At 50.2% G+C, this 24,515-nt stretch overlaps 1 protein-coding gene across 1 annotated transcript; it reads left to right on the forward strand.

The window, feature by feature from the left end:
* Positions 1–2,329: 2,329 nt before the first annotated feature.
* NAB1 (NGFI-A binding protein 1) lies at positions 2,330–24,274 on the forward strand. The gene is made up of 11 exons (XM_061557066.1): positions 2,330–2,659; positions 13,358–13,649; positions 14,181–14,315; positions 16,118–16,366; positions 16,947–17,351; positions 18,294–18,427; positions 19,123–19,255; positions 19,381–19,500; positions 21,090–21,264; positions 21,683–21,889; positions 22,375–24,274. The coding sequence occupies exons 2-11, from the start codon at positions 13,422–13,424 to the stop codon at positions 22,503–22,505; spliced, it is 1,917 nt and encodes a 638-aa protein (XP_061413050.1). The 5' UTR covers positions 2,330–2,659; positions 13,358–13,421; the 3' UTR covers positions 22,506–24,274.
* Positions 24,275–24,515: the final 241 nt, after the last annotated feature.

Raw genomic sequence — 24,515 nt, forward strand, 5'->3', positions numbered from 1 at the left:
TGGTTGACCAATAGGGAGCCATCCCTTGATCGCACCCGGGCATCGATCAGCCTCCCATTGTATCTGTACCAAATGGAGATTCCCCCGGTACAGCTATTGAAGGCTTCACGAACTACGTGGTCGAAATAGATGTTAAATAATGTGGGAGCCAGAGGACATCCCTGTCGCACCCCAAGGTGGACAGGGAAAGGCTCTGACTCCCGGCCACGTAGTTTTACCCGGGCCCGCTCACCATCATGAAGGTCCTTAATGATCATGAGCAGAGGGTCAGGGACTCCAAAAGCACGAATAATAACCCAGAGCCCAGGCCTACTGATGGAATCATAGGCCTTGACGAGGTCAATAAATCTTGACTTAAAGCTTTTGTGACTGCAGGAATTCATATTCTTTGGGTCTTTCGGTAATATACGTGACTTTACCGAAAGACACAAAGAATATCAGGTCAATAAAGTAGAGATGTAGGCTTTGTTGGAATTCCCTACACCTCTGCTGTAGCAGACGGACAGAAGAAATGGCATCTGTGCAGGACCGCCCTTTCCTGAAATCGCATTGGGGCTCCGCAAGCCTCTCCTTAGCATGCCTGTCAAGGCGATGTTGAATAATCCTTGACAGGACCTTTCTCGGTACACTGAGTGAGATGCCCCTGTAGTTGTTACAGTCTATGCGATCCCCCTTCTTAAAGAGGGGGGCCATCAGGGCATCCTTCCAATCCTGTGGAACCCGTCCAGTGGTCCAGACTGTTGTTATGATGTCATGTAGGGCAGTCTGTGCACAAACGCCACACTCCCTCAGCATTTCACTTGGGAGATAATCTCTGCCCGGTGCCTTTCCTGGTCTCAGACTCTGGATCGCCAGAGTCTGAGACCCCCCCCCCCCCACACACTCATACACTCCAACCCTCCACACATCCACATACACTCCAACCCTTCACACACCCACATATTCTTCAACCCTCCACGCACACACTCCAACCTTCCACACACACATACACAAACAATCCAACCTTTCACACACACTCCAACCTTTCACACACACACATACACTCCAACCTCACCCACACATACACTCCAACCCTCCACACACACTCCAACCCTCCACACACACATACACTCCAACTTTTCACACACACATACACTCCAACAATGCACACACACATTCCAACCTTTCACACACACACACATACACTCCAACCTCACACATACATACACTCCAACCCTACACACACACACATACACTCCAACCCATCACACACACATACACTCCAACCCATCACACATACACTCCAACCCTCCACACACACACATACACTCCAACCCATCACACATACACTCCAACCCTCCACACACACACACACATTCCAACCCATCACACACACACACATACACTCCAACCTCACACACACATACACTCCAACCCTACACACACACACATACACTCCAACCCATCACACACACATACACTCCAACCCTCCACACACACACACTCCAACCCATCACACACACATACACTCCAACCCATCACACATAAACTCCAACCCTCCACACACACACATACACTCCAACCCATCACACATACACTCCAACCCTCCACACACACACACACATTCCAACCCATCACACACACACACATACACTCCAACCTCACACACACATACACTCCAACCCTACACACACACACATACACTCCAACCCATCACACACACATACACTCCAACCCATCACACATAAACTCCAACCCTCCACACACACACACACATTCCAACCCATCACACACACACACACACTCCAACCCATCACACATACACTCCAACCCTCCACACACACACATACACTCCAACCCATCACACACACACACTCCAACCCTCCACACACACACATACACTCCAACCCATCACACATACACTCCAACCCTCCACACACACACACATTCCAACCCATCACACACACACACTCCAACCCATCACACATACACACACTCCAACCCATCACACATACACTCCAACCCTCCACATACACACACACATTCCAACCCATCACACACACACTCCAACCTTCCACACACACATACACTCCCACTCTCCACACACACACACATACACTCCAACCCATCACACACACATACACTCCAACCCATCACACACACACACCAACCCTCCACACACACACACATTCTAACCCATCACACACACACACTCCAACCCATCACACATACAATCCAACCCTCCACCCACATGCACAAACCGGCGCGCCACACACGCACACCCCCGCACTGCGCCCGCGTGACGACGCAGGAAGGGGTGGAGATGGAGAAGGAGGAGCCGCTCGCTCGGGGAGACGCGAGGAGGAGGAGGGTGGTGGTAGTGGTGGTAGTAGTGGTGGTAGTGGGGGGTTCCACTTCCCACAGGCAGCCCCAGCAGCAGCATCAGCATCATCAGCAGCGTCTCCTCGCCCGGCTCCCCTGCGTGGCGCACGCGAGGTTGTGGGCTTCAGAGCGTGATTCTCGTCGTCGTCGTTGCTGCTGCTGCTGGGCGACAAGAGGCCGCTTGATCCACCGTAGAAAACGCTGCGTTGCACTGCGGCGGTAATAGAGCGAAAGGGTTTTTTGTTTGTTTGTTAGTCCGAGACAGAAGACGACGACAGCGGGTCGAGGCGGACACGAGGTACGGACCGGGATGTGGGGGGGGGTGTTGTTGTTGTTGTTGGGACAGCGGTGGTCGGGAGACCGGGAAGAGGCCAGGGTGACCACTGTGCACTGGGGGAGACGCGGGCGGGTGGGGGGAGAGACACGGGGCCGGGGCGTGAGACGGGGTCAGGGGTCAGGGCGTGAGACGGGGTCAGGGGTCAGGGCGTGAGACGGGGCCAGGGGTCAGGGCGTGAGACGGGGCCAGGGGTCAGGGCGTGAGACGGGGCCAGGGGTCAGGGCGTGAGACGGGGTCAGGGCGTGAGACGGGGTCAGTGCGTGAGACGGGGTCAGGGGTCAGGGCGTTAGACGGGGTCAGGGCGTGAGACGGGGTCAGGGGGTGAAACGGGGTCATGGCGTGAGACGGGGCCAGGGGGTGAGACGGGGTCAGGGAGACGGGGTCAGGGGCCAGGGCGTGAGACGGGGTCAGGGCGTGAGGCGGGGTCAGGGCGTGATACGGGGTCAGGGCGTGAGACGGGGTCAGGGGTCAGGGCGTGAGACGGGGTCAGGGCGTGATACGGGGTCAGGGCGTGAGACGGGGTCAGGGCGTGAGACGGGGTCAGGGGTCAGGGCGTGAGACGGGGTCAGGGCGTGATACGGGGTCAGGGCGTGAGATGGGGTCAGGGGTCAGGGCGTGAGACGGGGTCAGTGCGTGAGACGGGGTCAGGGGTCAGGGCGTGAGACGAGGCCAGGGAGACGAGAGAGAGAGAGAGAGGCCTTGAGAAGCCAGGCCGACAGGGCAGACAGAGACGGGGGGGGAGACACCGGAGACCCAAGTGGACAGGAGAGAGAGGGCGAGAGGGGGAACAAGAGACGCGAATGTGAGCTGGGCGCTATTCAGCTCATGGGCCACCAATAGTTCAGGTGGTGTGTCTCGTCGATGTCTCTGCACACCCGGCTTGTTGGGAATCTCAGTGCTTGCTGTGGTTGATGGTTGTGGTGGTGGTGGTGATGTAACCGAGCTTGACCCTTTTGGTTGATGTTGTTTGGGTTAAGCGACGATATAGGGTTTAAGTCTGAGTGAGGAAGGGGATGTGTGGGGTGAGGGTCGAGGCCGTGAGGGGTGAGGGTTGAAGTCGTGAGGGTCGAGGCCGTGAGGGGTGAGGTCGTGAGGGTTGAGGTCGTGAGGGGTGAGGGTTGAGGTCGTGAGGGTTGAGGCCGTGATGGGTGAGGGTTGAGGTCGTGAGGGTTGAGGTCGTGAGGGGTGAGTGTTGAGGTCGTGAGGGGTGAAGGTGGAGGCCGTGAGGGGTGAGGGTCGAGGTCGTGAGGGGTGAGGGTCGAGGTCGTGAGGGGTGATGAGTGAGGCCGTGATGAGTGAGGCCGTGAGGGGTGAGGGTGGAGGTCGTGTGTGGTGAGGGTCGAGGTCGTGTGGGGTGAGGGTCGAGGCCGTGAGGGTCGAGGACGTGAGGGGTGAGGGTTGAGGTCGTGAGGGGTGAGGGTTTAACCTGACACCGATGTTCTGTTCCGCGTACCCGTGTGGACCCATCTGCTGTGCTTCTGGCTACTGTCTCTATGAAGTTTTCTGCTGTCAATTCAAATTTCCCTCGCTTGTTTTGGAAGTGACACTTGGACCGCAGCCTGTCAATGTCACTTCGCTGCGGGGTCGTGGCGTGACGTCCACCATCATCAGCAAAACACGGGGAGACCGACAGCTTCTCCAGCACAGCATATTGAGAGGGGAATGGGGTTGTCTTTTGTCTCCAAAGTGCCGGACGTGTACACGCCGCACAAAGTCCCTGTATTGTTGAACTTCTGTCACACCGTACGTGCTAAATCGTAGGTGCGCGACGAAGTTCTCGCGTAAGACCGAGTCGTGATCTGGAGGAGGGCCCGGGACGGCTTCACAAAGCCACCACTTGGTGTGACGTACCCACGGGTTCCACAGAGAGGCACAAAGGGGGCCGTTTTCTATCCGCGCTGTTGCTTCACCCCAGGTCCTTGCTGTGTGCGTGTGTGTGGGAGGCTGCAGTCTCCGGCCCTCCCTGCCGTGTTTTCCCCGTGAGCGAGCGAGCGAGCAGCCCTTCACAGGACGCCCCCCCCACGCTTCTGACGTTCACGCGCAGCTGGTGCCGATAATGGCCACGTGGGGCACGTGGGCGGGCAGCAGCAGCAGCAGCAGCACGAGAGGAAAGGGCACCTTCTTGGTTCTTTCGGTGAAGTCACGTAGAAGGGAAATAATAAAATAATAAAAATGAAACATGATAAAATGCAATTCTCACGACGTTTCGGCCACAACGCAAGCAGCCATCCTCAGGTGAAGAACAGGGCTGTTGGACGCTGTCTTTCCGACAGCCCTGTTCTTCACCTGAGGACGGCTGCTTGCGTTGTGGCCGAAACGTCGTGAGAATTGCATTTTATTACGTTTTATTTGTATTATTTCATTATTTCCCTTCTACGTGACTTTACCGAAAGAACCAAGAAGATGAATCCCTGCAGTCACGAAAGCTTTAAATCGAGAGGAAAGGGCACCTTAGGCTGTGCGTGCGGTGCAATGAGGGCTCTGGCAGGCAGCGGTGTCTCTCACTGCAGCACATCCACCAGCTCACACACAGCAACGAGACGACATCGGCAGGTCATGAAGACTCGCTGGTTGATGGGGCTTTAGAGACGCATTCACGCCAGCCACTTGTACGCGGATGCTCACAGCTGTAACAATGGGAAACGTGGAGAGGAAGAGAGACGCCTTTTGTTTGGCTGGTGTGGTGGTGTGCTCAGAGGCACGTTGCAGGAGGTGACACCTTTGTGTTGCGTGTGATACCCATGTGCATGATATCGTATTTTGTTTTGCATAGCGTGCCTTTTTATTTGGTTGACTAAAGCTTTCGATCACACTTCCACGATTACTACCTTAACCAAGTTTTGTTATAGTACTGGACAGATATGGTGGCTGTAGCCAAACTAATCGTGAAGCACTTGGTTTAAAGGCACCAACAGAAATTTCACCCAGAAGAAAACCCGACAACCTATTGCTGCTGCCTTACTAATTTCTAAGACTTGGAAGGCACCATTCGTGTTATTTGACACAAGCATAGAAGGATATTGTCATTATCTTTTACCTATGCATTAAAGGTCACGTCTCATGGTCTTGCAATGCAGCAACAATCCATCTAGCTCCTGCACACTAGGATATTTAATTGCTCTATCTCTGCAGGTGACGTCCTCTTCGGTGTGTTCTCTCCTTTGGCTGCCACTAACTCGATCTCGACCACTGGCAATCGTCTCTTGTCTCGACGTGTTCTTCAGAGGCCGAATTACTTGTCCCAACTATCAATGTGATGTCTCTAACTTGCATATGTTCTCCGATCCATGAGTTTCTGTTTGTCTCTCGATGTAATTCCAAGCATGCATATCGCCCTGCTTCTTGGCACATTTTTCAGCCTTTGTTTGCTAATGTCCATGTTTTTAAACGATATGGCATTTTCAGGAAACAGACGCTTAAAAAAAACCCCACGCTCTTATCTTATCAAATTGTTTTAAAAACTTCTAGCGCATACTTTGATACACTTATTGTTACATTGTATTTTTTAAGTTGTACTCAAAAGTTTGGAAGTTTCGAGCAGGGCAGCAACTTGAGATGGTATTTTTTGCCTTGACTTGTGTTAAATCTGTGTTGACAGGAGCAAGTGTGCCTTTATATACGTAACAATTGACTTACAAATTGTGTGACCACACTACATATACTATACAATACAATGTGGCTTTATTTAGGTTCTGAATGTGACCGCATCTCAAGGCACCATACAAAAGTGCGACACATTGCATAGGTGATTTCTAAAATCACAATTTCCAAATAATGTTGCACTGCACATTGAAAGAATGTTATGAAAATAACTTTTATGTAGTTACTATAATATAGTTTTAAAAAATGTGTTGTAAGCTTAAAGTAGCAACTAATACTCATTTGTAGGTTTTACAATACTGTACTGATTACATCGATTACGATAGTGTAGACTTCATTCTTTTTAAAATTTCTCAAATCTGATGAACAGAGAAGTTGCTTCATTTAGCCCATTGTTGGTCAGACGATTCGTACGTGAAAGATACGTAGGAGAAGTTTTCAAAATTTGTATATTGTGATGAATGCACATTCGAGTGTGCCACAGATTGCCATGCATATTGTGTGGGTGGCAGTCGTGCGTGCACGCGCTCGTGCGTGCACGCGCTCGTGCGTGCGTGGGTGTACAATTGAATGAATGCAGCAAATGAAAATGAGAACTCTTCTACTTGTTGTAAAGGACCTGGCTGGCTGCCTTTTGGTCCAGATGGAGACGAGGCAGCAGCAGCAGGGCCAGAGTGGGCGAGCGAAGGAGCTCGTGGAAAGAGAAGGAGGCAGGAAGCTGGGTTTATACTCTTTGGTTCTTTCGGTAAAGTCATGTAGGTATCAAATTAAATCACGACGTTTCGGGCGCAACACAAGCGTCGGTCATCAGGTGGGACAACCACAGCAAGAAAGAGGCCATAAAACAGGCCATTGTTGCAGCAGCCCTTTTGCCCACTTCAGCAATTGTTTCTTGCTGTGGTTGTTCCACCTGATGACGGACGCTTGTGTTGGGCCCGAAACGTCGTGATTTAATTAATTTTATTTTATACCTACGTGACTTTACCGAAAGAACCAAAGAGTATGGATCCCTGCAGTCACAAAAACTTCAAATCTCAGCTGGGTTTAGTCCTCAATCCTCCTGCAGCGAGGCTGCCACTCTTGAGTGTCGTGTGTAGCATGTGTACCTACTCTAGTCGATAGTATGTCAAGAAATATGTGGTGTCAATGAGACGATCATCATTATTATCATCATCACACTTGTTTACCCAGGGAAGCCTTACTTGAGTCTCAAGGGTCCTGCCAAGTGTTTGCAGTAGAGGGCGATTAGCTATGTGTAATCCCAATTGAGTACTTGTAGATACATTTTCAGCATTGGGATATTTGGTTATATATGTTGGACTTCTTCCGCACCATCCGTACTAATCGGAGGTGTGGGAGGACAACAAACTAAACGCAAAAAAACTGTTCTAAAAATACCAGCTATATTGTATGGTTTCTTTTGGCTATCGGCGGAATAGAATCCAGGAGCTTCTCGCTGTGAGGCACCGCAAGTGTTACCACTGCGCCACAATTATTCGAGTTAATATACAGTACATTGGGCCAGAAGAAGTGGCACGGTGCTGGGAGATTTGCGTGAGAGAGATAGAGAGAGGGGTTGGTGGTGCTGTGCTGTGAGAGAGAGGGGTTGGTGCTGTGAGAGAGAGGGGTTGGTGCTGTGAGAGAGAGAGTGGTTGGTGGTGTGTGAGAGAGATAGAGAGAGGGGTTGGTCGTGTTTGCTGTGAGAGAGGGGTTGGTGGTGAGTGATGTGTGAGAGAGATAGAGAGAGGGGTTAATGGTGTGTGCTGTGAGAGAGATGGGTTGGTGGTATGTGATGTGAGAGAGAGAGGTTAATGGTGTGTGCTGTGAGAGAGATGGGTTAATGGTGTGTGCTGTGAGAGAGATGGGTTGGTGGTGTGTGATGTGAGAGAGAGGGGTTAATGGTGTGTGATGTGAGAGAGGGGTTGGTGGTGAGTGATGTGAGAGAGAGGGGTTGGTAGTGTGTGCTGTGAGAGAGAGGGGTTGGTGGTGTGTGCTGTGAGAGAGATGGGTTGGTGGTGTGTGCTGTGAGAGAGGGGTTGGTGGTGAGTGATGTGAGAGAGGGGTTGGTGGTGAGTGATGTGAGAGAGGGGTTGGTGGTGTGTGCTGTGAGAGAGGGGTTGGTGGTGAGTGATGTGAGAGAGGGGTTGGTGGTGAGTGATGTGAGAGAGGGGTTAGTGGTGTGTGATGTGAGAGATGGGTTGGTGGTGTGTGATGTGAGAGAGGGGTTGGTGGTGAGTGATGTGAGAGAGGGGTTGGTGGTGTGTGCTGTGAGAGAGGGGTTGGTGGTGTGTGCTGTGAGAGAGGGGTTGGTGGTGTGTGATGTGAGAGAGGGGTTAATGGTGTGTGATGTGAGAGAGAGGGGTTGGTGGTGTGTGCTGTGAGAGAGAGGTTGGTGGTGTGTGATGTGAGAGAAGGGTTGGTGGTGTGTGCTGTGAGAGAGGGGTTGGTGGTGAGTGATGTGAGAGAGGGGTTGGTGGTGAGTGATGTGAGAGAGGGGTTGGTGGTGTGTGATGTGAGAGAGGGGTTGGTGGTGTGTGATGTGAGAGAGGGGTTGGTGGTGAGTGATGTGAGAGAGGGGTTGGTGGTGTGTGATGTGAGAGAGGGGTTGGTGGTGAGTGATGTGAGAGAGGGGTTGGTGGTGAGTGATGTGAGAGAGGGGTTGGTGGTGAGTGATGTGAGAGAGGGGTTGGTGGTGAGTGATGTGAGAGAGGGGTTGGTGGTGTGTGCTGTGAGAGAGAGGGGTTAATGGTGTGTGCTGTGAGAGAGGGGTTGGTGGTGTGTGCTGTGAGAGAGGGGTTGGTGGTGAGTGATGTGAGAGAGGGGTTGGTGGTGTGTGATGTGAGAGATGGGTTGGTGGTGTGTGCTGTGAGAGAGGGGTTGGTGGTGTGTGCTGTGAGAGAGAGGTTGGTGGTGTGTGATGTGAGAGAGGGGTTAATGGTGTGTGCTGTGAGAGAGGGGTTGGTGGTGAGTGATGTGTGAGAGAGGGGTTAATGGTGTGTGCTGTGAGAGAGGGGTTGGTGGTGAGTGATGTGAGAGAGGGGTTGGTGGTGTGTGCTGTGAGAGAGAGGGGTTGGTGGTGAGTGATGTGAGAGAGAGGGGTTAATGGTGTGTGCTGTGAGAGAGGGGTTGGTGGTGAGTGATGTGAGAGAGGGGTTGGTGGTGTGTGCTGTGAGAGAGGGTTGGTGGTGAGTGATGTGAGAGAGAGGGGTTGGTGGTGAGTGATGTGAGAGAGGGGTTGGTGGTGTGTGATGTGAGAGAGGGGTTGGTGGTGTGTGCTGTGAGAGAGAGGGGTTGGTGGTGAGTGATGTGAGAGAGGGGTTGGTGGTGAGTGATGTGAGAGAGAGGGGTTGGTGGTGAGTGATGTGAGAGAGAGAGTGGGGTTGGTGGTGTGTGATGTGAGAGAGGGGTTGGTGGTGTGTGCTGTGAGAGAGAGGGGTTGGTAGTGTGTGCTGTGAGAGAGATGGGTTGGTGGTGTGTGATGTGAGAGAGGGGTTGGTGGTGTGTGCTGTGAGAGAGGGGTTGGTGGTGTGTGATGTGAGAGAGAGGGGTTGGTGGTGTGTGATGTGAGAGAGGGTTGGTGGTGTGTGATGTGAGAGAGAGGGGTTGGTAGTGTGTGCTGTGAGAGAGAGGGGTTGGTAGTGTGTGCTGTGAGAGAGGGGTTGGTGGTGTGTGCTGTGAGAGAGGGGTTGGTGGTGTGTGCTGTGAGAGAGGGGTTGGTGGTGTGTGCTGTGAGAGAGGGGTTGGTGGTGTGTGATGTGAGAGAGGGGTTAATGGTGTGTGCTGTGAGAGAGGGGTTGGTGGTGTGTGCTGTGAGAGAGGGGTTGGTGGTGTGTGCTGTGAGAGAGAGGGGTTGGTGGTGTGTGCTGTGAGAGAGATGGGTTGGTGGTGTGTGCTGTGAGAGAGGGGTTGGTGGTGTGTGATGTGAGAGAGAGGGGTTGGTGGTGTGTGATGTGAGAGAGGGGTTGGTGGTGTGTGATGTGAGAGAGGGGTTGGTGGTGTGTGATGTGAGAGAGAGGGGTTGGTGGTGTGTGCTGTGAGAGAGGGGTTGGTGGTGTGTGCTGTGAGAGAGGGGTTGGTGGTGTGTGCTGTGAGAGAGGGGTTGGTGGTGTGTGATGTGAGAGAGGGGTTAATGGTGTGTGATGTGAGAGAGGGGTTGGTGGTGAGTGATGTGTGAGAGAGGGGTTAATGGTGTGTGCTGTGAGAGAGAGGGGTTGGTGGTGAGTGATGTGAGAGAGAGAGGTTAATGGTGTGTGATGTGAGAGAGGGGTTGGTGGTGAGTGCTGTGAGAGAGGGGTTGGTGGTGTGTGCTGTGAGAGAGAGGGGTTGGTGGTGGTAGTGGGGACTGTTATCGGTGACGTACGCCACGGGACGGGTGAATTGGGTTTTGAGAGACGGAACGTTCGTCGCGTGGTCAGAGGAAGTGGAGGCGGCTGCGTGGGAGGAGGAGTTGCCGTGCCAGGCGCAGCTGTGTGGGAGGAGAGTGCGCGCAATCGGAGAGCTTTTACTGCCGGGCCTGATGAGGGACGGGGGTGGTGTGGAAAGAACACTGACCATGGGAAGGAGAGGGCTTGTGTGGGTGGGCGGGCGGGCGGATGTCTTTGTGAACATTTGTGCGTAGTGGGTGTGTGCGTGGGCGGCTGGCGTCAGCTAAAACCCCAAAGGGGAATGTGTAGTATAAAAAAACCCATTAAAATTAGCTCTGTGCCTTTCACGAAGACTATTTTCATACATTGAAAATTAATTTCCACACATTAAAATAAAGCGGACGTACCATGTTCCCACAAACACTTATACATTTCATACAAATGTTCCTGTAATTTGTTGCATTTTTGATGGATATATTTTTTGATGGAGCATGATTAGACATATTTGCATCTTAATAACACAGTGAAGTCCAGACAGCATCACTTCTCTTGCTTAGGGCATGGGGCAGCAACACAGATTGTTACACCTGTGTAGTTGATGAACAGGAATTGTCTCCAGATTGTGTTATTTTTAGTGGATTCCATATCGAGATGTTATAATTCGAACGCAGAGGCATGGCATACAACTAATGCAAAGAAAACTTACCCACTAAAAGCCTTTTTATTCTGCATGACAAAGTTGGATAAAAGCAAATCGTTTTAAAGGTTTAGGTATCAATTTGTTAGCCGCAAATTTCAAGAGGTCATATTGAGGCCGACTGGTTTAAGTACTGAACGCGGGCACGTGTCGAATATTCACAGAAGTCCTCCACGCTTAACCACGGGGCAATGGGGCTTAATTTTCATCACATATCGCAGGATAAAGACAACGATCCCCCGTATAGCCTTAACAGACTATTGGGGCAAGTGCTGTTAGCGTGCACCTATGAAGGGCCGGGACGGCCTTTGTATCCCGAGTGGCGATGTTTACACACTGCACCAGATACTCAGGCTGAGTCGACCGGTTCAAATAATCGTCACTGGTGTTGGTGGCCATGAGCAGGAATCGAACTCGGATAGCCAGGTTCGTAGCGCAACGTAGCGCTAACTGCTACACTACCGCTCCACCAATTTTTTGCTTCAAATATCGCAGGACTCTCTCTTCTACCAGCCACTGTCTGTACCACTGAGTCTCGGTGAGCCTTCTATCTCAAATTGCTCGTGATCGTGTTAGGTACATTCACAGCCCTTTCTGTCAGTCCACTGCTGAATGAAGGCCTCCCCGACACGTTGCGGGCCATTTGGGATATTTCACCAAACTTCACGCTGATCAGTGGGGAGGGGGGGGGAGTGCAGAACTGTTGATGCTGCATTTCCCTCTGCTGCCCACAGTGGCATGTCTCTTGCACATGGTGGTGGTCGCACATCCTTGCGCTATCCAGGCTCATCGCTGCTTGACTTCTGAGATCTGATAGGATGAGGGGGGTCATTCTGAGTGATTTGTCAAAGGCGAGTGCTCAATTTGGTTGTATTGCCTCTCTAAACCATGTAGTCTCCGCACTCAAACAAGATTCCAGCATCTACGCTGGATACAAAAATAACATCGTCACAGGGTGGGGAGCTCTATTTTGTAAATTAAATCAAAAACACGTGGCAAGAACTAAAGTTTCGCTCACTGACAGATATAGGATAGCCCCATGTGGCCGATGTCCAAATTTTGCAACCTGTATTTAATGATGATGATAAAGAGCATTATTATTTACCCTGGAGATCCTCACTGAGTCAAGACACTGTTTCAGCAAGGTCCTGCAATAAGACGTTTGACTAACTGCATGAATAAGCATTCGATATGCAGGGATGAACCACTTGCATATGAGGGAATAACACTCACAGCTCTGCACAGAGTCCAATGCTGTACTGCCATCTCTTGGCCGCCTCTCGGTGCAACTGTAATATGCCGGCAGTCTCCTATCAGAATCCTAACCAGGCTCGATACTGCTTAGTTTAATGGTATCTGATGAGACCGGCCAGAGTTTCAGGGGGGAGCTTTGCTTATAGCCTGCCACACGGGAAACATGGATACCCGTTGCTCTTATAAGGGCTTGTCAGTTAGCCATGCATTAGACCAGTGTTATTTTAGTCAGCATTCTTTAGTTTAGTAATAGTCTTCGTCTTGTCAACAACAATCTTTGTAATGTTACTTCAGTCTCAGTCTGTGGGTTTAATTTTTTCATTGGCACATTGGGATCTACGATTAAATGTGCCTTACAAATGTAATTCATGATCATTCTCTTAGTCTAGTCTGGACATTCAATCAGTGAACTCGGGCATCCTTTTTTTATCTACATATACCCATTTACCGTTTTTTGTGTTTCGCAGTACACTGCAGTCTCTATTAATGTTACTAAAGTATGTCGGTCTGCGTCTTCATCAGACTCATTTGCTTCGTCGCATGAAATCAGCGATGCCAAGTTCTTTGGCGGGCGACCTTAGCCATCGTCAAACTTGACGACTTTCATCCACTCATCGTAACCTTTGGCTGAATAATAAAAACTAGCACTGCGTATTGACATTTCCATCTCTTAACTTGATGAAGGAAATGAATACCGCACGCACGACTTGAGTGCCATTGTCTGTCACCCCCCCCCCCCCGCAGGTTATCGCACGGCGGCGGTGCAGCGACGACGGACGGTCTGGTTGTGGGCACGGCTCGGGGCACCATGGCGGTGGTGATGAAGCCCAGCACGTTGGGCGAGCTGCAGCTGTTCCGCGTGCTGCAGCGTGCCAACCTGCTGTCGTACTACGAGCCCTTCGTGGCGCAGGGGGGCGACGACGTGGCGCAGCTGTGCGAGGCGAGCGAGGAGGAGTTCCTGGAGATCATGGCACTCGTGGGCATGGCCAGCAAGCCCCTGCACGTGCGCCGCCTGCAGAAGGCGCTGCAGGAATGGGTCAGTTCCACCGGTAGTTGCGATCCCTCCACTCCCGCCAGCGCCACTTGCCACCAGTGTTGCCAACCTGGAGAGTTTGTTTGGTAGATTTAGAGATGTTCTCTGGGGTTTTCACGGTGATAAAATGTTGTCAAAGTGACGAGTGACAAATACCGTGACTTTCTCAGACTTATGCAGATTTAGGAGAGATTCCAGCTCTGTATTATTGACAATCTATGAGTTCACAATGGTTAATACTTGGTAAATGGTCAATTGACATGATTCCTGATGTGTATTAAGGATCTTGTATGAGTTTACTTTGTTTAAAAGTTAGTAAAGCTGTCTTGATGGTTTTGACAACTTTTAGAGGTCGACCTTGCGACACTTAGTGACCTGAGTATTTATTTTGTGACTTTCCACTTTTAACGAGCTACCTACACTGCTCAACCCACACTCCCCGCCAGGTTGAATTACATTACGCTCGCCACCGCTCGACCGTTCCCCCCCGGCCTGTGCGTGACAGTGGCTGTGCGTGTGATTTTGGTGGCGCAGGTGAGCAACCCCGGGGGGTTCAGCCAACCGCTCACCAAGCTCCCGGCGGCGAGCATCCCGCTCACGCGCGTTCCGGAGCTGTCGGCTTCTGCTGTGGCGCGCCCCAACCCGGCGAGCAACGCCCTCGAGGCGCAGGTGAGCAGACGGTGACCACGTCACGCGACTCCAGCACGGTGAAGTTCTGCCGTCGTTAACTGCTGTCGGGCAATTGAAAAACGTGGGCTGTGTTTTGGGGTGATTCGATGAAGGAATGTGGCCTCGCAAACACGGGAAGCTCACTGCGGTGCATGTCCAGCGTGACGAGGTGACAACAAGTGATGGGGGTATGGATTGGCGTTTGGGGGACGTTCAATATTTCGGCAACTTTCCAGTGCCTTGCAGCTCATCTCAACCATTGCAATGCCCTGCGACGGTCTAGCGTACCGGCGCCCCATTTGCAGGTGTCCCTGTGCGGCACGAGGTGTACGCAGCATTGGCCTACATGGTTTTAGTTTTCTCACAAATAATTTCTGTGTGCACACAATTTATGTGAATACAATGCACTTGATGTGCTGTGTTTTTTGTTATGCTAATGAATAAAATCAATAAGAGGTGGATGAACCTCTTATTCCAATGGGTGATAGTTGAAGCTTGGGTTGGTGAAGGTGGGGGGTTTACAGAAATTGCCCTCTGCCCACGACGCATCTTGCAACACCTGTCTTGTGTACACAGTGGTCACCCGTCCAGGCTGCTCCATCCAGCTGAACCCTGCTTGGTTTCAGAGGTCTGTCAATAATTTTCATAAATGGGTAAATTATTGATTCTCACGCACATTCAGTTGATTGCACATTTCGTGGTGAGTGTGAGAATCGATTTTAATTGATGGCTCTGTTTGTCGTTACGTGCCTATTGTGTATGGAGGGCCGGTTGGGTCAGTGGATCACACGAGTGGATGCAGGAGATAACAGTAGAGCCAATACTTGTGCTCTCAAGCTGCATCGACAGGGCTGGTAGAAAACGGTTACAGGGATAAGAGACAAGTTGAAGTGAAAATCACATTAACTCGGGTAACTGTCAAAAACCCCCCATAATAATGAGCCATTATCATACAAAGATGTGTATTTTAAAAAGGACATGCGTATCATTGATCCAAAAAGGTTATATTTTTCAAATCATTTTGCTTCATTTATAAATTCCATTTCCATATTAACGTATGAAATACGTTTTAGCAAGCATCGTAAACATGCGTAGGACGACTTGTCATCGCTTCTCCCTCCAGAGATGATGAGCGTGAATGTAGAAGACATATTACGCATTGCAGGGTATAATTTTATCCATTTTCGGAAAGAGCCACTTCACGAACATTCATTTCCTGCTTTTGTTGCCCATTAGGCCGTGCGATTGTGACTGGGTGTGATTGGCAGAGTGTTGGCTGAGTGTGTGCTGTGCTGCACTATTTATAAGCTTTGGTTATTGTGTGCTACCTTACTCATCCGCTAAAGCTGGAGTGCTGGGAGCTTAATTGCAATGTCATCTCAAAGGCTTCACTGCCTACGAGGGTTGACGATGTAATGAGACATCCTCAGTGCGTCAACCTGGTGGAGGCGTCTATTAATTTCAGTAACTGCACTTTATTTCTCTCAATTATCCTAATTTAATTTGAAGCAGAGTCACCAGAAAATTCAAAGTAATTGCGTAGATTGTGTCGACCCAAAAACTTTATCCAGACATTTATCCAGATAAGTAAGGAAACTTGAATACTGTACATCATGCATCTGTGTAAAGTAGCTGTTGGCTGGTGCAGGCTCATTTAGTCTAGTTGTGAGGCGCAAGAGTTACCAATGCGCCACCCCTGCCGCCCCCAAAAAAGTGACTTAGAAACGGCGAGAGCTGATGCGTGTCCACATTGAGCTCTCCTGACCCGTGCTGCATCTGTGGTCCCCGCCCTTCCCCTCCAGGTGCGCTTGGCCCAGAGTCTCGTGTGCTGCGCCTCCAAGATCGGCCGCCCTGGCGGCATGGACGCCGTGCCCGCGACCGCCGGCTCCCACGTCGCGCCGCACGGCCCCTCCCTGGCTCACGCGTCGGCACAGGCGCGCATCCACCCGGCGCCCACGCACGGCCAGCAGCACCAGGTGGCCAGGGCCGTGCCGCTGCCAAGCGCCCCGGCCGTGGAGAGGCCCTCCCCGCCCCTGGCGACCGCACGCGAGGTTTGTGAGGGACCGCCCGGTGGTGAGGGGCTTCTGTGTAGAGTCGGGAGGAGGGGGCGGAAGGACCTGTCTCCGTGCAAGTGACACACTCAGCTTGGTCACCGAGTAGAAGTAATGGCATTAGTGCTGTGGTATTCGGGGCAGCCTCATTGGGTATTGATACTCTTCCTCAGGAGGTATACTTAAGTCATTTCACTGTGCGAGAGAAACTCTCGCGGTTAAGAGAGAATCATGCAAAATTTTGAGTTGAAAAAGATTTTCCCCACTGCCACATCTTACCTCGATAGATTGAAGTTTCTTAATCATAAATTCTGCAACATCTACCAATCCTTCATCCAAAGCAATAAATTAAGAGGCACACACCACCAAGCTTGGCTAATTACTATCTTCGCCAGATAACAAATTAAGCTTTTTTTCAGATTTTAGATCACGTGTCAATCAGACTGACTTTTAGTGCCTGTCACGTCCACATAAGTATTCTTCTTGCATGTTTCACACCCGGGGCGGTCTGCGCTGCCTTGAGTAAACCTACCGTGTGCCAGTCCCCGCCCTCACGTGCGCTGCGCTCGTGTGTCCCCAGCGGGACGCGCTGCCCCCAGCGTCACTGGTCGTGCACTCGCAGCAGAGGCTCTCCCCGGCCGACTCGGGTTGCCGCTCGGCTGACGAAGGCCCCGGCTCGCCGCCATCGTCGCCGCCACGGGACCTGGAGCCCGGCGCGTGCCTTGACGACGCCTCCATTCAGAGCATCGGGGAGTCGGCGCAGAGGCTGCTGAGCTCCGTGTCGACGCCCGCACCGCCGCAGCCGAGCCCCGAGGAGCTCAGGGAGCTACTGCGCGGCAACCGCAAGCAGGGTCGCTCGCTGGCGCACATCCTCGACCTGCACGAGAGCGACCGCCGCCGCATGGACGAGATCCGGAGGTACAGCGCCATCTACGGCCGCTACGACTCCAAGCGGAAGGATGGCCGGCAGCTCACCTTGCACGAGGTGGGTGCTCGCTGTTGCCGCGTCCGGTTCCTCTTCCCGCCCCACCTCCATTTTTTTATTAAAATTTTCTCTACGTGTTTGTTAACCCGTTTATACAATTCTGTAGGATCCATCATGGACTGCACTTAATCATGTCAGAACTGCACATGGGAGGTGCTGCTTCCTCTCATGAGTGAGGAATTGAGTAGTTGCCTAATTGTGACTGCAGTGAAGTGCAATCCATCACTCAAAGTATCGATCATTGCCAAATAATTGATTTGACAGGAGGCACAAATGCAAAATATCTGGTGACCATAGATGTCATTCCAAATTCAACACACAGTCATAAATAAGCGCGCGCATTGCTTTTCAAACACCATATGAATGAAATAAAGAAAGAAAAGTATCTTTATGTATGTCCTACCCAGCACCCTGCATACAATTAAATATTGTGTAAGTGTACATGACAATACAGGAGAGGCTGCCGAAGGGAAGGGGACGACCATCCATACACAATGCAGTTACAATCGTAATAATAATCATCGGTTGTTTCCTTCATGATTATGTTTTGGATATGGAAGGCAGTACCAAGAGAAAATCATGCATACGGATGACTAATCTAAAACATATATATCCATGCAGATAATTCAACAACCTGCCAGTTGTACAGTAGTGTGACATCCACTGGCCACCTTATAACCTATCAGATTGGAAGCATCACAGGACATAATAATCTTTGTACGATCCAACAACCCCCACCTATAAAGCTTTGGATTACACTTGGGGTACAGGGCGCTCGGCATCTCCTGCGCCATGTGATCTCGGTGACACTTGAGCGGGCGTGGAAGACGCGCCGGCGCCGGCGTTGTTAGTCATGCCGTCCAGCTTGGAGGGGGGGGGGGCAGCCAAGCAAGGGGGATCGAGTTCCATGCCATGGGGTCGGTATTCGTGCGCTGCTCGCAGATGACGGTGAACGAGGCGGCGGCCCAGCTGTGCGCGCGTGACCTGACCCTGCTGATTCGGCGCGACGAGCTCTTCCCGCTCGCACGCCAGGTGGTGCGCGAGTCTGGCTACCACTACAGCCGCAAGTACTCAAAGTACGTTCGACGCACGCGACCCACGCCACCTACGCCCCCTCGCTGTCTTCCTCTGAAAGCTCCTGAATCGATGGACTGGACGCCACGCGCGTTGTTTCTCTTGACTCGTTTGTGATACTCATCGGAGTTCCTTGTACGCTCCACCCTGTGTTACATCTGTCGGATACCTCTTTGGAGTTGGTCTGGCAACGCACGTAGTGGTCTTTAGGGGGACGCGATGTCTCTGCAGTAAATCATGTTGTCTGATCATAGCAACGTCAGTGATTTTGGTTGCTCGGTTATACATTAGGTCGCTTAAATCTCTTGCCTCTTTTCCCATGAAGGACTTTTGGGTAAGCAAAGACCATCAGGCAATAATGTCAATTGAGAATATAATTGTTCTCTATATAAAAAGGAAATGAGGTTTAAAATGATAATAATGCTCGTGAGACACTGTATGTAGAAACTGGTTTAGAGTTTCCTTGTTTAGCGACTGAAATTATGCACCCCCAGAAGGCATTGTTGCTGATGGGTATTTTAAGAAATGCTTTTAATTTTTTTGGAGATATGTAATGTGGAGAGACGTAATGTATCCTTATTCATGTTGTAATTTATAGTCACCATAATGATACTAAATTTTTTTAAAACAATGTGAGAAGGGGAGTTTGCTTTTTCGCTTGGAACTGACGCACCATTCGCACGCTTGTACGTTACAGATCCAAGTACATGGAGAGTGCGTTTTCGCTTGTGGCAAAGAGACCCCGACTGGAGGGGGGAGGACTCTTCAGCCGTGACGACACCCCTAACCCCCGCACGGTGCAGGCTGAGCTCGCCAAGCTCAAGAGACAGGTGCGTGCAGAGTGGGGGGACACAGGCACGCGCGCGGAGTGACACGGGTGCAGTGGAGTGAGAGCGAGCGAGTGAGTGGCACTTCGGGGTCATGGTGTAACTTGCCGTGCGTGTGCGTGCCCCAGGATCGCCTGTTTGAGATTGAGGACCGACTGCGCACGTTACGACAGGGCCAGGACACCCTGCAGGATCAGCTGGTGGAGGCCAAGAGTACGGGGGCCACTGCGTCCATGACTCAGCTGCAGGTTTGCTCGCACACTCAACAACCCCGATTTCATTCCGATGCTGCTGACATTGATGTTGCTGGACCTTTGCCCCTGCATGGCCTCGTGCATCAGATCTGGATTGTTCTAAGCGTCTCGCATTCCGACCCACATGCTGAGAGCTTCTTAACGAATTTAATTAAGGAACAACCCCGAAATACATCAGATAGCGACTGCAGGCGCTTACATTTTTGAACGAGCTGGCACGACCATTGTTAGATAATGGCCATTTTTACTTTTGACACTGTTCCTTGATAGTGGTTGCATTGGTTCTCGCTACTCTTTGAAATATGCACTCAACAAGGATGGCGGTGTAATTTTTCCACGATGTTTCAGCGATGATCAGTAGGCGTGGAACAATCCTTAAATCCGTCACTTAATATTTATTACGAAATTCACGATAAAAACATCGAACCACCCGCCTGAAAATTGATATGTCATGGTTTGTGTGTTGCATCAATGGGTTCACATCACCCCTGCAGCCACTAGAGGTGCTGTCTGATACTGCAACGTGAAAATAAGAATTTATTCATGAACCGAATTGCCACAATCGTGAATGGGTGCAATTTGCCGAATCACTTCGGAGGTGAATATTTAAACTCCAAATTGTCCAATTATCATGACCAGATCGACCAGAGCCTGAAGTCAAGATGAGTGAAGCAGGGACAATGGAGCCTGGAGTGTGAAGCCTGTCTGTTTCAGAGCCCCCCGATTAGATCTTGGTACAGATCTGTTTTATATTGGGCTTGAAGGCCAGGTATATTACCTGCCATAAGTTTGTTGTCCTTACCCCGCACCTTTGATGGTTGGCTACGTAGAGTACGAAATAAATAAATAAAATACACACAAACATACTGTGCCAAGACACAAGCGTGGCCTGTTCGACAAGTTTGTGATGACGGTTGCCACCTCTTGCGGACCCAAAAATCGGATCTATCATGGGTTAAAGAATATCTGACCGTACCAGAAGTGGGGTGAGAACTACATGCACATTAGGGCTGAACGATTTGGGGAAAATATCTAATTGCGATTTTTCTGACAGATATTGCGATTTGATTTGCGATTATATTTTTTTAAGTCAAGCTTCAGTTCAATATTCACTGTGTAATAGATTTAAAACAAGCATTACCACATGATACCACCAAAATATGAACTGCTCTATATATTCTAATGCAAGGATGAGAACTTAAAAGATATGCATTGCTTCCATCATGTATTTATTTAAATGTTTTAATTGAAATAGAACAAGTTAAATAAATAAAGTTATAATAATAAAAAAAAAACTATTTCAATAAGAAAGTAGTAGGATTTTTCAAATCTCAAAAAATCGCAGCCTTTGCGATTTGCTAATCGCATTGTTTCAAATTGCGATTTCGATTTAAAAGCGATTAATCGTTCAGCCCTAATGCACATGCATTGTATCCAGTTTTGTATTATGCAACTGACAAAAACTTGGGCTTTTAATGTCCCGGGAAGGCTTGGAGATTTTCCAGGATGGCTACCTCAAGAAGAGGGCGATCTGGGAAAATCAGGGACAGGTAGCAACCACAGCTATGACGCTTCCCCACCAGGTGCGGCTGGAACTGATACAGGCCGAGCAGCACGCGCTGAGCCAGGAGCAGGCCGAGCTGCTGCGGCGGCAGAGGCGCTCCGACCGCTATTTCTACAGCAAGCAGCAGCGCGGGGAGCAGGGCACCCCGGAGGATGGTGCCGACGACTCCGACTCGAGTGGCGACGATGCCGCGGGTACGACCGATGCCCCCCCGCCCCCTCCCGCCCCCCCCTTGCTCTCGTCACGGCAGAGACTGTTTTGTGTCATTTATATTTCATCATTATGATCGTTTACCCAGGAAAGCCTCACAGAATCTCACAACTCTGTCAGAATAGTCCTGCCAAGTTTTCGCAGTCGCAGCAGTGGTGGAGGGTGGGGCAGAGGTCGCAACCGGGTACCCGATACCCGTACCCTACCCGATACCCGGCTACCCGTACCCGGCTGGGTACGGGTACCCGTTTGCGACCCTGGTGAGGCCGGGTACGGGTAAGGAATCAAAACCCGTTTGCGACCTCTGGGGCGGGGGCAGAGAGATGACCGCTTTGTGTAAATCTCAATCGAGTGATTCGATGACACCTGCAGAGAAATGTAACCGAGGCTGTGCGTGCGCAGATGCATGGGAGGATGGCGCCTCGGACTCGAGTATGGCCGGCGCGCCTGGGTCCGGGGAGCTGCCTGGGAACTACCGCCCGAGTCCGCTGGTGCGGCAGCAGTTGGTGCAGCGCATGCTGATGGACGAGGGGCTGCGCTTGGCCCGGCAGCACGCCATACTCGCACCCGCGGAAGTGCCGCACGTCAAGGCCGAGCCGGCCTGGTCTGGTGAGCCCTGCTGCTGCTCGAGTGCAGCCAGATGTCACCGTGCATTGTGCATTTTGTTGTACTGTGATCGTCGTTGCAACAAGTTGACTTTGCCTCCGATTTCTATAATGTTGTTGACACGTTTTGCTGACTCCTTTCATTTGTGCTACATGCCCTTGCTTTACTGTGGAGTGGAATACTTTCTTTTCATGCACACACTCGGCCTTTTGAATGCTTGTCTTTTGTGTATCAATTCATCATCATATAATCTTGATTTAATAAGCTTGTTATTGCTCCCCTGTCTTCAGTGCATTTCTCTGTCCCCGTCTGCCTTGCTGTAGACTGCTGTTCAAATAAAAGTAAATTAATTTGTTTTTAAATGATCATCAATTATGTTCAGTCTTTTTCATGAACACGGTACCACACCATACAATAGTGTATACGACTGAAGGTTTTGCTTTTTCAGGGTGATTGTCCATTGACTCATTGGCTTTGTGCTTGTGTAGATGCAGAGGATGGAGCAAACGAAGACAAAACAAGTACAACTGAATCCGTGAACCAGGAGGAGAGGGTGGATGACTGTAGCCCCTCCAATGACCGGGGAAATGGGCAGGTTGAACCTAAACTGGAGTCCTAAAGGGATTTATTTTGTGTATAACAAATCTGCAGCTGTTGCGTTGAAATTAGATAATATCTTGCGGTCTTTTTTATTTTATTTATGAAACTATAAAACTATTTTTTAAGCCCGACGTTGTTAGACAGATGTGCTTGCTACAACGTGGGGGGGGGGGGGGGCGTGTATGGACCTCACTCTTCAGCACGACACATCTCCCTATTTACTTGTGCAGCTCTCCTGCAGTGCGTTCATAGCAAATAGGTTGCGATTGTTGTTGTGTATCACTTTCTTTTGGCAGTTATTAAACATTAAATGTGGTTTCTTAATGAAATCAATAAAAAAAAGCCTACGATAACCCATGCAACCAGGTAATTGCACCAGCGAATGTTTCCATCGCATAACAGGCATGCAATCCTGTATCATCGCTGCTTTTAGTCCTGTACACTGTGTGGTAAGGCACTGGGGCCGGAGGTGGCATGAGGAACTGTGTATGGGGTGAAACGCATTAGGTCTCTGCATAATACCACATTGTATTTTACAATATATACGAGGATAGACACCCCCAATTTTAGCATTTTCAGGCTTTTGGGGCACATTCTGTTTGCGAGCTCCTATGAAGGTTAGCATGGTGCATAAACCATCCCTGGCCGCCTTGGTCTCCCCAGTGCTGATGTTCATACACTGCACCAGATATTCATGTTTAGGAGCTGAGTCGACTTAAGGGAGGCCCTGCTCCAGTTCAGATATATGCCACTTGATGTTGACTGGAAGCAGGAATCTAACTCGGGTGGCCAGGTTCAAAGTGAAGTGCGCTAACCACTACGCCACTGCATCCCCACAGTGCGCGTGTGTAAATATACACCTTACTTATGTGTAAATATACACCCTACTTATGCTCAACTGCCTTCTTGCTTTCCATACTTGTGAATTTGTATGTAAAGGAATCTCAACATGCCAAAACAAAGGTACAGCGATTCCTCTGTTAAATGTTTATTTATTGTTGTCTGTGTTGATGTGGATCGTGCAGAGTGAATGTATTGTGCAACATGGTGAAACGTCGTACTCGGATTGTAAATGTTGTGGGTTTGCTCTCCAACACACCGGTGTGCTGTACTCGTAACGAATTGGCATGTTCTGTTTACGTGACAAACCTTATTAATTGGCTGTGTCGGATGGTGGTGGGTTTAACGACACGTTTATATTTACGCGATCTAACCCAAAAAAAACCTGTATTATGGATGCCCATACTATATTAAAGTCTTATATATGCACACAGTAGACAGTTGTGTAGTTATTTGTGTCAAAACAAGAACTCTTATGTTATTTCCAATACAATGTAATATTCTTAATTTTACTATTGTTCCAGGAGTGTTTTTGTTGCTGTGTAATGTTTATACATTGTAGCTATTTGGGCTTGCGACGGCTTGGGAAGGCCTCATCCAGCAGTGGATTGAATATGGCTGCTGATGATAGTGTGTGCTTAGAAATACTTGTGATGGTATTGAAATTCATGTGCTTGTGGTTTGTGAAAGCACATGTGCATTGAGAGTTGTGTTTATTATTACGTAATTGTTTTTTATGTGTATATTCAGCAATAAAGAAAAGTTAATTGATTTTTCCAATTGCTTAATGATGTTTTCTGAATTATTCAGTCGCCTGCTCTGCATTGCAAACATTGACAATAAATCACACTACGGTACATTCTCTAATTTTACAGCTATGGGCCCCAATTGACAACTTGAGGAATAGGAATACTTTGCCCAATTAAGTGAAAATGGAGGCTCCCCTGGCAGTGAATCAATTTTCACACAAACTTTGTGTGAGAGGCCTTTATCCGGATGACACGGAATGAGGAGGGAGGGGTGGGGCTGGGTGGGGGGAGGGGTGGGGCTGGGTGGGGGAGGGGTGGGGCTGGGTGGGGGAGGGGTGGGGGGAGGGGTGGGGCTGGGTGGGGAGGGGCTGGTCACCCCGTGGTAATGTGTTGGCACCAGACGTTTATAGAGAAAGGAAACGTTGCCCGTTGATTTGTCA

Source organism: Lethenteron reissneri, chromosome 23, assembly GCF_015708825.2.
Source record: "Lethenteron reissneri isolate LAM-NWPU_2019-01 chromosome 23, ASM1570882v1, whole genome shotgun sequence".
Classification (NCBI taxonomy): Eukaryota; Metazoa; Chordata; class Hyperoartia; order Petromyzontiformes; family Petromyzontidae; genus Lethenteron; species Lethenteron reissneri.